Here is a 15,341-nt window from a genome sequence, read left to right as displayed (position 1 = left end):
GTATGGGTGATAACGATCAAGTGTTTACCTGCATGCGTGCCTTGAATGTTTCCGAGCTTGAAAAAAAAACCACTGTACATCTCCACGCTGGCTGTTACAGACGAGATGCGAGCGGTCTGTGTGCATTCTTGCGACCGATTTCATCCGTTCGACGATGGGAGACTCCACACAGCGGGAAGTATCTGTGCTGAACTTCTTTTGCACCGGACGTAGCCAACCGTGCTAATCGGCAGGTTAATTATACAATATGGTACCGTCTTTTACCTGGGCCCTATCTTTTACCTGGGCCCTGTACAGCATTGCACTTCACATGCAAGCAATGCGCACTAAATAAAACATTTGGGAGACCTGCGGAGCCACCGACTTGTCCCTCTTCTATCTAACCACGACCACATTCTACACCCATTGGTCCCCCCCCCCAAACCCCCAAATCAAAAGAACTTATCGCTTGCGCTCACGGCCGCACGACCATGCCCTACCACGTAAGACGTTTCTACGAGGAGACTGGCACTTTACAGTTCGAATGCTTTATTTTAATTGTTATTAATCCAGATGTCTTGATGGTGGCTACGCCCATTGATGTTTGCAATTTATTGTATAGAACAGCACCATGTGACCCCCCTTCCCTTCCCTCCCTTTGGCAATTTGTTGTAGCTTCTAGATTTGAAGCTTTCGTGACTGCAAGGATTCATACTCTTTAGGTTTTTTCGGTAAAGTCACGTAGGTAAAAATAAATAATACAGTAAATCTGGCTGTGACGGGTCCCACCTGATGACGGAGACTTGTGTTGCCTCCGAAACGTCGTGATTTATTATTTTATTTCTATTATTATTTCTATTATTTTATCATTATTATTTATTTTTACCTACGTGACTTCACCGAAAAAACCTAAAAGTAATGTGTTGTAGCCCTTACCACCATTTCCCTATAGATTTTTTTCTCATCACGTATTTCTTCGGCGATGTACGCAGCCGCGGTATGTCGGCTGCTCCAACCCACTTGCGTGCGAGTTTGTGAATAAACGATTCGACCGTGTAGCAGAGGTCGCAACCGGGTACCCGATACCCGTACCCTACCTGATACCCGACTACCCGTACCCAGCCGTAAAACAGAGCCAGTCAAACCAAGGTTGGGCTCACACAGCATCATGGAACGCTAGCACCGAAACGTGAGGGCACATCAGAGGTCGCAAACGGGTTTTGATTCCGTACCCGTACCCGGCCGCACCAGGGTCGCAAACGGGTACCCGTACCCGGCCGTACCCGTACCCTACCCGTACCCAGCCGGGTACGGGTACGGGTAGCCGTTTGCGACCCTGATGCGGCCGGGTACAGGTACGGGTAGGCCGTGAGTCACTGGTGAGTAACCGTTTGTCACTCATTTCGGGTAGGGTACGGGTAGGATACGGCTACCCGTACCCAGCCGGGTACGGGTACCCATTTGCGACCCTTGTGCGCCCGGGTACGGGTACGGGTAAGGAATCAAAACCCGTTTGCGACCTCTGCCGTGTAGTGCAGAGACACAACGAGGAAGGTTTGAATTGGAGAACTTACGCGAGAGACGTCGGACTGCGTTGCCTGTTAAGAGAAGTACGCGGGCGAGGGAAGTGACATGCGGCTCAACGGGAAGGTGACCGGGAAGCGAGACTAACGACAGTGCACGCACGTGCGTGCGTTGAACTTCCTTCGCACAGTACATAGCCAACCGTGCTGATCGGAGGTGCAGAGTGGCAGCCAAGGTAGGGGACACGCCCGAGAGAGAGAGAGAGAGAGCACATCCACCGCGAAGACAGAGCATTGAGATGTTTGGGAGACATTTCTTCTCGATAAAATGTCCCTTTTTGTATCTTAGAGGTGGTAACTCGAGGCGAATAAGAGACGGGACCACTCGACCAATATTATGTACAGAGGCCCCACATTTCCCCTCTGCCAGGCCTCTGTGGGTATGCACTCACACTCGTGTGTGTGTGTGTGTGTAAGAGTTGTTTGCACAAGGCTCAACAAGTCCATACGGGGCAGAGAGCGTAGTAGCACTGCTAAGCAGCGGTGTGCGATTCACAGTTCACAAGTCATCAGCAATGCCACTGCCAGAGTTGCCTTCAACTCCACAGTGCTACACTGCATCCATGCCAGTGACGAAATCACCCAGCGTGCACCCAAATCATGTAGGAACTTGAAAGCGGACTAAGCAGGCTTGTCCAACCTGCCTAGCGCTTTGGATAGCGTTTCCCAACTTTGTTCGGACTTCGAGCTTCTTTCGCACCGTACACAGCCAACCGTGCTTTCACCCAGCCAACACTGAAAAGCATGGTGAAGTATGGTCAAATATCTCACCCCCCCCCCCATGGCTATACTTCACCACCCCGGTGCAGCTCGGTTTGGTGAACAGGGGATAAGTGGGGGTGCTCGGGACTAGAGTTCCGGGCTAAATTTGGAAAGCGCTCATAAAACAGAGCCAGTCAAACCAAGGCTGGGCTCAGGCAGCATGACGGAATGCTAGCACCGAAACGTGAGGGCACATCAGAGGTCGCAAACGGGTTTTGATTCCGTACCCGTACCCGGCCGCACCAGGGTCGCAAACGGGTACCCGTACCCGTACCCGGCCGTACCCGTACCCTACACCCGTACCCGGCCGGGTACGGGTATCGGGTACCTGATTGCGACCTCTGGGATGAAGCCATGTTGCAGGCACGGGTGGGTTGATTCTAGGAACTTGAATTGTGAGAAGAGACAAGACGTTGGGAAATGAGTGACAAACGGTGACTCACCAGTGATTATTCTTTGATTGAACTCACCAGTGACTCACAGCCTACCCGTACCTGTACCCGGCCGCACCAGGGTCGTAAACGGGTACCCGTAGCCGGCCGGGTACGGGTAGCCGGGTATCGGGTAGGGTACGGGTATCGGGTACCCGGTTGCGACCTCTAGGGCACATCTTAGGCTCTAATCATTTAATGTATGGTGGGTATAGCTTCAATTAACGTTCACGTGCTTCAAAGCTCACTGGGTTAAACCTGAAGGCTCGGTCCGTTCAAGCGGCAGCCAATGAAGTAGAGCTCGGCACGTGCAAAGGAGGCGAAGCCGTGGGCGTGAGAAACGTTTTCAAATCGGCCAAAATTTCACTGGCGGAGAACAGCGAGAGATGAACAGCAAAACAGAGAAAAGTACCGTCGCGGTTTTCGCCGGGGCTGTACCGACCGAACAAAGATCCGAGTTTCGAGGAATGAACTGACAGAGAGGACAAATGCCTGGGATGTTCTTGGCGTGGAAACTCAAAAGAGTTCATTGGAAGTTTTTGTTGGAGTGGCAGTCGGAGGCATCGGATGCCCTGGCCCTAGTCACTTTATAAGAAGTGTGCCAAAAAAATGTTTAACGAATGAAACTGCCGAAACATTATGCATTGCTGATACAGCAGTAATAATTTATAAGACTTTCGATTTAAAGCTTTCGTGACTGCAGGGATTCATCTTCTTTGTTCTTTCGGTAAAGTCACGTAGAAGGAAAAAAGCCTGGGGTGTTTCATGCAGACTCTGTCTTCCCGATAGGCCTGTTCTTCACCTGAGGATGGCTGCTTGCGTTGTGGCCGAAACGTCGTGAGAATTATTTTATTATGTTTTATTTTTATTATTTTATTATTTCCCTTCTACGTGACTTTACCGAAAGAACCAAGAAGATGAATTTATAAGACATTTACTCAACATGTACGTTGTTGCAGCCATTATGACGATTCATAGTTGTTTTGTTCGTCAGGTCCCGTAACCATCTTGCCAAATGCGTGTCACGAAGACGGCCCTCGGCCACCCGACAAGCCAAAACTAATCAAACGGCCACGTGTTCCGGGCGTTCCAAAAGGCCGCAACGGCCGCTGGGGCCCCTGGGCGGTCGCGCCGTTGCGCGTCTCTCCGACGCGTCTTCGTGGCTGCGCCGCGTGTTCCTTCAGCACGGCGGCAGAGGTCGCAACCGGGTACCCGATACCCGTACCCTACCCGATACCCGGCTACCCGTACCCGGCCGGGTACGGGTACGGGTACGGGTACCCGTTTGCGACCCTGGTGCGGCCGGGTATGGGTACAGGTAGGCCGTGAGTCACTGGTGAGTAACTGTTTGTCACTCATTTCGGGTAGGGTACGGGTACGGGTACCCATTTGCGACCCTGGTGCGGCCGGGTACAGGTAGGCCGTGAGTCACTGGTGAGTAACTGTTTGTCACTCATTTCGGGTAGGGTACGGGTAGGGAACGGGTACCCATTTGCGACCTTGGTGCGGCTGGGTACGGGTAAGAAATCAAAACCCGTTTGCAACCTCTGCACGGCGGCGTCCGACGCCGTGTCTCCGCGTCGTAGGCAGGAGCTGCGTTCAGCAACTCGCTCGCTCCAAGCCGGCGGCGAACGCGACGTTTCTGCCGCTGCAGTAAAATCGCGAGCTACCGTCGTTGTGGACAACGGGCAGCGCGACGCCAAGAAAGGCGGAAAGTTTCCAGCGGCGTAGCCACTTCGTTGCCGTGCAAAGGTTGTGCCGTTGCCTCTTTTTTGCGGTAACGTTTTTTTTTATTTGGGCTCAAATCTCACCGATAATTAAACCGTCGTCTTTTGTCCTTTCCACGTTAATCCTCGGCCCCCGAAACCCTTTCCTGGACGCACCCAACGCCGGTTGCGAAACATAACGGCAGCCTTTGGGGCTTCAACACAAGCGAGGTCAGGTCAGGTGGGTAAAACTTTCATGAACGTGCTGCAAAGTTCACCGGGGCCGAAATCTCCCCCCGATAAACGGCAGCCCCGGACGAGGCGATAGCGAGGTCAAGGGGCGGCCCAGGCGACGGGGCGAGATTGTTTCACCCAACGTGAGTCACAGTCACTGGCTGTGCTTGTGAACCAACCACCGTCAAAATTTGCATAACGCTTGGGGATGGGGGAAATTGTTTATTTCCGCTCCGTACATTTGTTGTTGTTGTTGTGGTGCGGTACAGTGCCATGTGGTGCAGGCAGTGGGTTACAGCACGATTCGCATGGAACGTATGTATGTGTTGAACTTCTTTCGCACCGTACGTAGTCAACAGAGCTCATTGGAGGTGTGGGGGAAAAGACAACAAACTAAAGCAGTTGTAAAGAAATGGGTTTACAATCTTGATTTAAAAGTGGCTTCCTTATTTTTCTAAACTAAAGTAACTTTATCGGTACCGAGGCTCCCACAGGGCCATCAGGGAGGGCGCGTAGCAAGGTTTGTCGCCAGCGATCGTAGACTGCGCGGTGGTGTCACTACGGTTCTCTGCAGAGAGTACAACTTCTTCTTGGTTCTTTCGGTAAAGTCAAGTAGAAGGGAAATAATAAAAGAATGAAAAATAATAAAATAAATATTTCGAAATTTTTACAATAAAAAAATAAACAAATAAAACTTTATAAAATAATTATTTTGAGATTTGTTTTATTATTTTATTATTTTATTATTTCCCTTCTACGTGACTTTACCGAAAGAACCAAGAAGATGAATCCCTGCAGTCACGAAAGCTATAAATCGAAATTTAACCGCCACTACGGGGTGGGATTCCACAAAACTTTATGATCCCTCAACAAACTCCGGGATAAGAAGGCTCAGCTAATCGAGTCTCTCACCTTTCTGAAGAGATGCAGCGACTCTAAGGTCCTTTGTCAAGGCTCTCTCCTCCTCTAACCCAGCTTAAATATACGCTGCCAAGCTTGGTGGTGATCATTCAGACGCTGTCTTTCCAACAGCCGTGTTCTTCACCCGAGGACGGCTGCTTGCGTTGTGGCTGAAACGTCGTGAGAATTATTTTATTATGTTTTATTTATTTTTTATTTTCCCTTCTACATGACTTTACCGAAAGAACCAAGAAGATGAATCCCTGCAGTCACGAAAGCTTTAGATCGAAAAAAAAGAGTACAACTTCTTTAGAAACAGCGGGCGTTACTGCGCCTTCCTAAACAAAATTAACCCCGAGCCGCTCGCGCGTTCCGAGATTCAGCGGCGACCGGGACACTTGCAGATGCCTCAGGATGGCAAAAGGGTTAAGAAGTGGGGTTCGGCAGAAGACGTCGCTGGAAGCGACGACGGCCGGTGATCCGAGACCTCACGGCAGAGTGGCTGGCAAAGGCGAGCATGGCGCCCGCGAGGACACACACCACAGAGAGGTCGGCGATGAAGGTCAGCTGGCGTGCAGGGAGTCAGACGGATCGCTGCATTGCGAGTCATCGGCTTGGGAATGCCTTCATCCAGCAGTGGAGAGATCGCGGCTGATGATGGTCGTGGTGGCGAGTAGGAGCTTGGAAAGTGATATTAATAAGATGATCATTTTAAGACCTTCACGCAGCAGTGGATTGAGGGAAGTACAGTAGTTGACCCCAAATAAACCGATGGAAAGGCGCCATAATTGATTTACAATCACCCCACCGTGCAATGTGATTTATTTACGCAGGAAAGAGTCTGCGGACATTTTTCAGCCAATGGCATGTTTGGCAAGTTCCTACATTGGAATGTTTGGCCATCCCTGGCTGCTCGTGCAAGATTCCACCACAAAACAGCAGTGGGGGGGGGGGGGGGGTGTAGCTTTCGAGTGTGCAGGCAGTGCAATTGCACCAGGCCAACATGGGTCAGAGGGGGGCTGGCAACCGTGGCCTGAAACATTTGGAAAGGGGTCCCCCATTTAACTCTTTGCACGGGCTCATGCCAAAGCCACGCTCATCAGGAAGCCACTGGGGAGCTGTGCACTTTTAAATCATCATCTAGATTGGCAAACTAATTTATTTATAACTGCTTTTTGTGGGTGGTCGTGGTGGGGGGAGGGGGAGGCATTGGGGGGCTCCCACCATTTTTTAAGGGGGGCCCCCGAGTAATCTACCACAGAACAGTAGTCGATTGAAATGTTTGGCCGATTCAACGATTCAAATCGACAAACTGTGACATCTTTATTCGCGCCCGTGTGCAAACTGCCATCGGTTAGAAACACTTGTTATGGAATTAAATAATATCTAGAATAAATCTTTACGCCGGGCCAGTGTGCGCGCACAGGGCTGGGACACGGTTGCTGTGCCGAAATGCTGGGAATGCACGCTTGCATTCTTATTCCCATGGCAATGAAATTAGAAACACATGGCGCCCAGCAAACACAAGTACGTGCACTCTTCTCTCTGCCGCGCCCGTGCTCACTCGCTCGCCCGCTCCCTCTCGCTCTGCTCGGGCATCTGCGCGGAAACTTCTTTTTAAATCCTTTATATTAAGTTCGCTTGCTTGCGTGCTTGCTTGCTTACGACCGTGCAAACCTTTCGGTCGTTTTTTAACCCACTTCCCGTGATCCAATCGAGCTGACATTTTGCACACAGACTCGTTGTGCGAGACAATTCATGTTCGTGAAAATTTTTTTCCAAAATTTTACACTGTTTAGGGAAAACAAATTAAATATTTAATTACCAATTGCTTAATACTGGCAGACAATCATCTGACCCATAGGTGGCAGCCATCTCAAGCCAGAGGACGAGAGGACTCTAGCCACCACGCATATAAAGGATTTAGAGTGAAAAACTTTGTTTTTACGGGTTATACTTATTAACGTTCGTCTTTTGCCGCACAAAAGGACCCGATGTCTCACTAGCTCGACAGCCAAATGTCTGCGCAAACTTGTGTGCTTTAGCCGCAAAATGTTGCCGAAGCTTTGAGTGTCTTAGGGTCTTGCGTGGCGCGCAGAGACGCGCCGAATATGCAATCCTGTGCAACTGCGGTCGCCCACGACAAACCAGGGGACACGTAATGGCTCAAAGGTGAAGATCCCCGTATCGCCTGAACAGACTGTAGGGGCGAGTGCTGTGAGCGAGCACCTATGAAGGCCGACATGGCACACGAGGGGGTGAGTGGCCAGCACCACACCCGGCCGTCTTTGTCTCCCCAAGTTGGGACATTTACACATCGCACCGGGTACTCATTTGAAGCAGAGTCGACCTAGAGGAGGCACAGGACCGATTCGGATAATCGTCACTGGTGTTAGTGGCCGTGAGTGGGACTCTAACTCAGGTCCCGTAGTGCTGCGTGCTCACCGCTGCGCCACCGCTCCGGTCTCCATGCCCAAATTCACAAACGTGAAGGAAGCCTCGTCACAGCTGCGATGGACCGCTTCGTTACGTCTGACGCAATCACCTGGCTCAACAACCTCAATGTAAAATTAGAGTTGTTGCTCTACATCGGGCATGACCAAAGTCCGGCCCGCGGGTCAATCACGGCACGCGGGCAGATTTCATACGGCCCGAAGCTTCGGTCTTATAATGTGTTAGTTATGGCTCGCCAGCTCTGTCAGAATAAATACATCATAAAAGTCATGGAAATTTAAGGTATTCTATACAGTTTGTTCAATGTTATCTGACTGAATGAAAGGCAGAATTGCGTTTTTAGAGTTGTTCCCGTCTGCCTGAGTGGCTTATATTTGGTTACATTGTGATTTGAAAAATAAAGGTAATTGTGACAATGCAAATTGTTTTATAACAGTATGTATTTCCACGTAACTGTTGTGGTTAAAACAATGTCAGAAGGAACTATTGGCCCACGGGCATCTTCACTTTATCAAATGTGGCCCTCTTTGCAAAAAGTTTGGACACCCCTGGTCTACATCAACATCAGCCATACGAAGCAAAAGAGATGTTAACTACCTCGCCTGGTATACAGGTGGTCGTGGGTTTGATCCCAACCATCACGCCTGCTGCTGTATATTTGGAGTTTGCGTGTCTCTCTCTCATCATCATCATCACGGTGGCTAGGAGATGTTAACTACCTCGCCTGGTATACAGGAGGTCGTGGGTTTGATCCCAACCATCACGCCTGCTGCTGTATATTTGGAGTTTGCGTGTCTCTCTCGCATCATCATCATCACGGTGGCTGGGAGATGTTAACTACCTCGCCTGGTATACAGGTGGTCGTGGGTTTGATCCCGACCATCACGCCTGCTGCTGTATATTTGGAGTTTGCGTGTGTCTCTCTTGCTATGGTCGTGTGGATTTTTTTCTCCCGGTCCTCCGGTTTTTCCCTCCACGTTTAGAATCAACGTGCGGTTAGAGTATTTGGCTGCAATACATGTCCACGCGATAAGCCACTTCGTTGCGGTGTCATTTGTGATAGCGAGATCGCTTCTGAAAAAGAGCTACTGTATATTGCTTAGTGGCCCTTACCGGGTAAAATTTTAATAAAAAGTTTATAATTTAATATGTGCGTATACACATTTGAGTACCAATAAAATCCCAAGGCCTATAACCGTAACTGTTTACAATACATCTTCTTGGTTCTTTTGGTAAAGTCACGTAGAAGGGAAGTAATAAAATAATAAAAATAAAACATAATAAAATAATTCTCACAACGTTTCGGCCACAACGCAAGCAGCCGTCCTCAGGTGAAGACCAGGTCTGTCGGGGAGACGCTGTCTCCCCGACAGACAAATAATAATTCTATTATGTTTTGTTTTTATTATTTTATTATTTCCCTTCTACGTGACTTTACCGAAAGAACCAAGAAGATGAATCCCTGCAGTCACAAAAGCTTTAAATCGAAATGTTTACAATACAGTATTAAAGAATTTATAATGGCTGGGTCATAACCAAATTATCCAGAATGTAACCAATATCAGATGTAAGAAGCTAAGCAGGTTTAAGCCTGGATAGCGCTTTGATTGATGACTACCCTGCACAGAAGGCTGTTGATACACTGCTGCAGGGCCATGTGGTGAACATCAATTGTACCGTACTTCTATGCTCAACATCCATTGTACCGTACTTCTATGCTCCTACATTGACACACCGACCTCCACTGACCAGCGTGGCGAAGTATAGTCAAATAACCCCTACGACCCGTATGGAATGGGCAGGTCTTCATCCAGCAGTGGACTGACAATGGGCCGCACATCTATTACGGAAACAGCTGTGCCTAAATGTTCCCCTTTTTTTCATCAGAATCTTCCTGACAAAGGGGAAAACGCACAGATATACCACGCGTTGTTCTCACAGGATGTTACCGTGACATGTGACAGAGACGCATGTGTGCACATGGTCACAATACATTTTACACACACATTATAGCTAACATAGACACACCGATATTTAGAGTTTGTATGTATGTTGAACTTCTTTCGCACCACACAGAGCCAACCACGCCAACCGCAAATAGCCAACCGTGCTAATCGGAGGTGCCGTGGAAAGGAGCGATGGGTGTGGCGTTGGCGCTGCGGTTAGTGCACTGCCCTATGACCCTGCCCACCTGAGTTTGATTCCAGGCCAGCGAGTGATAATCTGAACTGGTCTCGGGCCTGACCTCACCCTTGACCAGCGTGGTGAAGTATGGTCACCCCCCCCCGCCCCCCAATACATATTATATAGAAACAGTTGTAATAGGCAGAGGAAAAAATGTACCCGTAAAAACAAAGTTTTTCACTATAAATCCTTTATATGCGTGGCGGCTAGAGTCCTCTGGCTGCCGCCTATGGGTCAGATGATTGCCTGCCACCATTAAGCAATTGGTAAGTAAATATAATTTTTTTTTTCCTAAAAAGTGTAAAATTTTGGAAAAAAATTTTCACGAAAATTAATTGTCACGCACAACGAGTCCGTGTGCAAAATGTCAGCTCGATTGGATCACGGGAAGTGTGTTAAAAAACGACCGAAAGATTTGCACGGTCGTAAGCAAGCACGCAAGCACGCAAAAGCACGCAAGCAAACTTAATATAAAGGATTTAAAAAGCAAAGTCTTGGAGCCGTGACTGTAACAAGGGAGGCTATGGATCACTATACAAGTCTATTCGTCTCTGTATAAATAGATGGACCTCGATATACGAGTCGATGCGTCCACGACATGCTGCAGTCCCTATACAGCACAGGTACGAGCTCTGTGCGTCTCTCACATGAGCGTACAACGCCATACACTGTTGGATGCCGATGATGGCGATGATGCAATTGATGGCCTTAATGAATTGGGGGGGGGGGGGGGGGGGCTGTGTCGTCTACAGCGGACAGCAATTACAATCCATTCATTCATTCTCGGAATCTGCATGTCAATGACTCATGGCATGACGTGGCCACATGGCCACACCGGTCTATAACTGCAGCGCCGATCGCACCAATGTACAGAGTTGGTGAATGGGGCCCTATAAACGGTGACTTCAACTGTTGTATTGCACGTGTGTTTGACTCGTGATTATATTCGTTTCGGTGACTGCACGATACAAAGTTTGAAGCTTTGTCAATGAGAACGCGTATTTGAAAGCCGGGAGCTGGAATTGACATTGCAAATCGGCTGTATCTGTATGTATGCGTTTACTTTGAACTTATTTCGCACCGTACGTAGCCAACCGTGCAAATCGGCATACCACTATAATACAGCAGGAATGTACGTGCGATTAAATACCGTAAAGAACCACAATATCCATTCACAGGGGGATGAGTGGTTGCATGGGGGTTGGCACACTCTCTCATAAACCAGGTGTAGTACAGAGTTAGACTGATGGCCTTAATCTAAGTTGTCTTGTGGTTGTTGTTGTTGTTGTTTGACTTGCATCCCACTGGGATTTTTGCACACAGCGTAGGTGTACAGTGATTTTTTTCTGCAATATTTTGCTGTCTTTTCTTGGATTTTCTGTTTGCACTTAGTCACATATTCACTTTAAGATATTTTTTGTTCATGTTTTTGTTTGTTGCGGTTGCACCCGATTCAAGAGCCGAATGGCTCACAGGGCTCTACCTAATACATGAACTTGAACTTGAGGTGACCCGAGTTCGATTCCCAGCCACAGCTGACATTTCTGGCGAGTGATACACGAGCCAGACTCGGGCCTATTCCGTGACCAACACACGCTGACCAGCGTGGTGAAGTATGGTCAAGCAACCCCCACGACTGACAGGGCATGGCGGGGGGGCCTTAATCCAGCAGTGGATTAACAAAGGTCTTCATGGAAACAACATTCATACGGGAGAGTACATTCGCAACCAATATCATCCATAAGAGTTTTTTTTTGGGTTAGATCGCGTAAATATTTAAATTCAGCACGTTCGCCAATTATCTGTAAAACATTAGTTCTGATGTTATAGACTTGCATAAGAATATACGGAACTGTTGTAACGCAGAACATCCGAATAATCAATATGCTGAAAAAGCACACGAACTCATTGTGTCGTATGCATGTACACAGTCAGCAATTGTGTTTTCCTTGTGCCTATTATCTGCAATTTTTGCACGGATAAGCGGATTCCAGTGGCAAATTCGCCCTATTACCCACAAGTGTTTTTCGCGGATAAACAGAGTAAATCTGCGGATAACTTTTTTTTACCTACGTCACTTTACCGAAAGAACTAAGAGTATGAATCCTTGCAGTCACGAAAGCTTCAAATCTAGAATCTGCGGATAACGTCGTGGGACAAGAGGATCCGGGATATTCATTCGGATGAGAGGAGTTTCACAACAAGCGCATCAACAACGAGGGGGGGGGGGGGGGGGGGGGTGGGGAGTCTCTTACTGCCGTAGAGCCAGAGGAAGACGCGATGAAAACCCGGATGACCATGATGATGTTGCTGGAGATGATACGGACGGCGGCGGTTGTAGCGACGTCTTCCTTGCCACTTGAACGACCACAACTCTGCGGGGGAAGAAAGGCACAAGGTTGCTGTGACACCGGCTTGTTTGAAAACCACCGGGCACTGCAGACAATTCATCGTTGTACTGCGTGCGCGCACTTCTATGCTCCCCACGTCTATGCTTCTCGCAAACCCACGCACCGACCGGCGTGGTGAAGTATGGTCCGGGCAACACTCCGAGACACCCTCATCCAATGTACACCTCGAAACTCGACGCAATCGTCAATAATACCGCGGGTGTGTGTGGCCTTGGCAAGAAAGCAAATATATAACATGCGACGTTTCGGGCTATGGACCTTTCTCATAGCACATGTGCGTGTTTGTTTGTGCTCCGCGGTGGATAAACATTGCCGCTGGCGGTCGGCCGTGGTGCAGGGCCACCCAGCCCCTTTCGTGTACCGTTCCGGTCTTATTAGGCGCTACTTGCTAACAGCACTTGCCTTAAAATTTTGCGAAGGCTACATGGGGGACCTTTGTCTTTGTGCACCGCTGCCAACACTGTGAAACAAACGAATGTGAAGCCGAGTCGAGTACATCTCGAACATACATTATACCACTACATACAAAAGCTCGTCTCTGCAATATGTGTCTATGTGTTGTGTTACGTAAGTCCTTGTGTACGGTACACGTCTGTGCCATCTTGCCCATGAGCTCGGGGACATGTCAATCAAACGTACAGCTATTATGCGTGTACTGCATTGCCATGTTGTACTGTAATTGTCATGAATATCTATGCCACCCATTGTGTGTGTCTGGTCCAGGAACATGTGCAGTCAGCTGCAGTCACATTGATAATTGTTTTTTTTTTACCCTTTTATCTGGCAACAAAACTGACACCTTTTTACGAGGAGTCATGTTTGCATAGACCACAATACCTGCAGTCATAATGCAAACAAAAAACATAACTCTGATAATGTATGCACTGTCCTTGAAGTTGATTGGTCCACACCCGAGACAGCTTTTCTTAGAGCCTAGTCTCACATGGGTTGGGCCGGATGACGTCAGATTTGTTGCCAGATAAAAGGGTAAAAAAAACAATTATCATATTTTGTTACTGGCAAATGAGGTTCCAATGGTGCAGTCACATTGTTCATCATGGTACATGCAGAAGCAGCTATAAGTTTAACACACAGAGGGGCTTTCGCGACCAATATCATCCATAAGAGGTGTTTGGGTTAGATCGGGTAAATATTTGACTTCTCTAAGATCAGACTTATTCTTTGGTTCTTTCGGTAAAGTCACGTAGGTGAAAATAAAAAGAATAATAAAAATGAAAATAACTAAATTTTATTATTATTTTTATTTTCACCCATGTGACTTTACCGAAAGAACCAAAGAGTATGGATCCTTGCAGTCACGAAAACTTCAAATCTAGAATATTAGACTTCTCCACAAATCTGGCTGTCCGCCTGATGAAGCTGGTTGTAATTACTGGCGAAACGTCGGACTCAGATTGTAAATGGTGTGGCTTGGCTCTCCACACACTGGTGTTGCTGTACTAGTACACTACACTATACACTACTATACACTACACTATAAACTACTATACAATACACTATACACTACACTATACAACTACACTATACACTACACTATACACTACACTATACACTAGTTACACTACACTATACACTACACTTACACTAGTATACACTACACTATACACTACACTATACACTACACTAAACACTACTATACACTACACTATACACTACACTATACACTACACTATACACAAGTGCTGTACTAGTGACGAATGGCACGTTCTGTTTACGTGACAAACCCTTACTCGTTGGGCTGTGTCGGGTGGTGGGCGGGTTAACGACACATTTATATATTTACGCGTATAACCCCAAAAAAACCTGCATTATAGAAGCAGCGATGTCTGTCAATACCACCCAGCAAGCATGGTACAAGGTTCAACCACATACCAACCTTGTCTCCTCCCCCACAACGTCGTACTCAAAAACTGTAAATGTTATGGATTCACTCCTCAACACACCGGTGGGCTAAAGTCGTGAACTATTTTGTCTTTTGTCAACGTGACACTTTTTTTTTGCGACGCATTTATAAATAACGCGATATAACACCCAAAAACCTTGATTATGAACAAACTAACAAACTGGGGGAATCTGCTACAGCTTGCATCGATCCGTGCGTCTTTCTGGTCCACATCAGACGCAGTGTGTCTCCTTCGGCAGCTGTGAAATAACATTGTACCAGTGTCTCAACATTGTACTCTGTCTTTTAGCCTTCTGTTTATATATCATCAGCAGCAAGCCGTAATTATAATACACATCCCCCCCCCAATATTCAAATATGCTCAAATGTCCCCCCAATATATTTATATTTAAAAAATTGCTATGCTATGTAAATCAAAACAACAATTTGCTAAACCTTGGCCACAATATCTGGACTTGTCTGCATTTAAATCAACGCATAGATTTATGTTTATATGATTGTGGTCATGGTTGTACTTTATAATCCCTAATCACTGCCATTACATACAATTAAACAATAAAAGGTAAAAAAAATAAAATCAGAGCAATGTAATACAAAACACTATTAGACATTATTGTAAAAAAAAAATAAAAAGTCCATCCCATGTGTTAGTGAATTTTTCAATATTTTTGGCAGGAAATGAGTTTCCAAATTTAGATTTTTTTTTTCTGGGTTGGGACCCCCAGACACCCTGGAAGATTTGGTCCCCCCAATGTTGACTTCATGTCTACGGC

At 47.4% G+C, this 15,341-nt stretch overlaps 2 protein-coding genes across 2 annotated transcripts in view; one reads left to right on the top strand and one right to left on the bottom strand.

Moving 5' to 3' along the window:
* LOC133357097 (adapter SH3BGRL-like) overlaps positions 1-12,603 on the bottom strand; it is a 28,836-nt gene extending 16,233 nt beyond the window's left edge. The window contains exon 1 of the mRNA XM_061574878.1: positions 12,489-12,603. Within this exon, the coding sequence (XP_061430862.1) occupies positions 12,489-12,533 (45 nt within the window). The 5' untranslated portion in view covers positions 12,534-12,603. The remainder of the gene's footprint in view (positions 1-12,488) is intronic.
* The window catches only part of LOC133357031 (lateral signaling target protein 2 homolog), a 267,632-nt gene that overhangs the window by 176,069 nt on the left and 76,222 nt on the right, over positions 1-15,341 (top strand). The gene's annotated exons all lie outside the window — the stretch shown is intronic.

Source organism: Lethenteron reissneri, chromosome 56 (genome assembly GCF_015708825.2).
Source record: "Lethenteron reissneri isolate LAM-NWPU_2019-01 chromosome 56, ASM1570882v1, whole genome shotgun sequence".
NCBI lineage: Eukaryota > Metazoa > Chordata > Hyperoartia > Petromyzontiformes > Petromyzontidae > Lethenteron > Lethenteron reissneri.
Note: the sequence above shows the minus strand (reverse complement) of the source record. Positions and strands in the feature narration are given on the sequence as shown.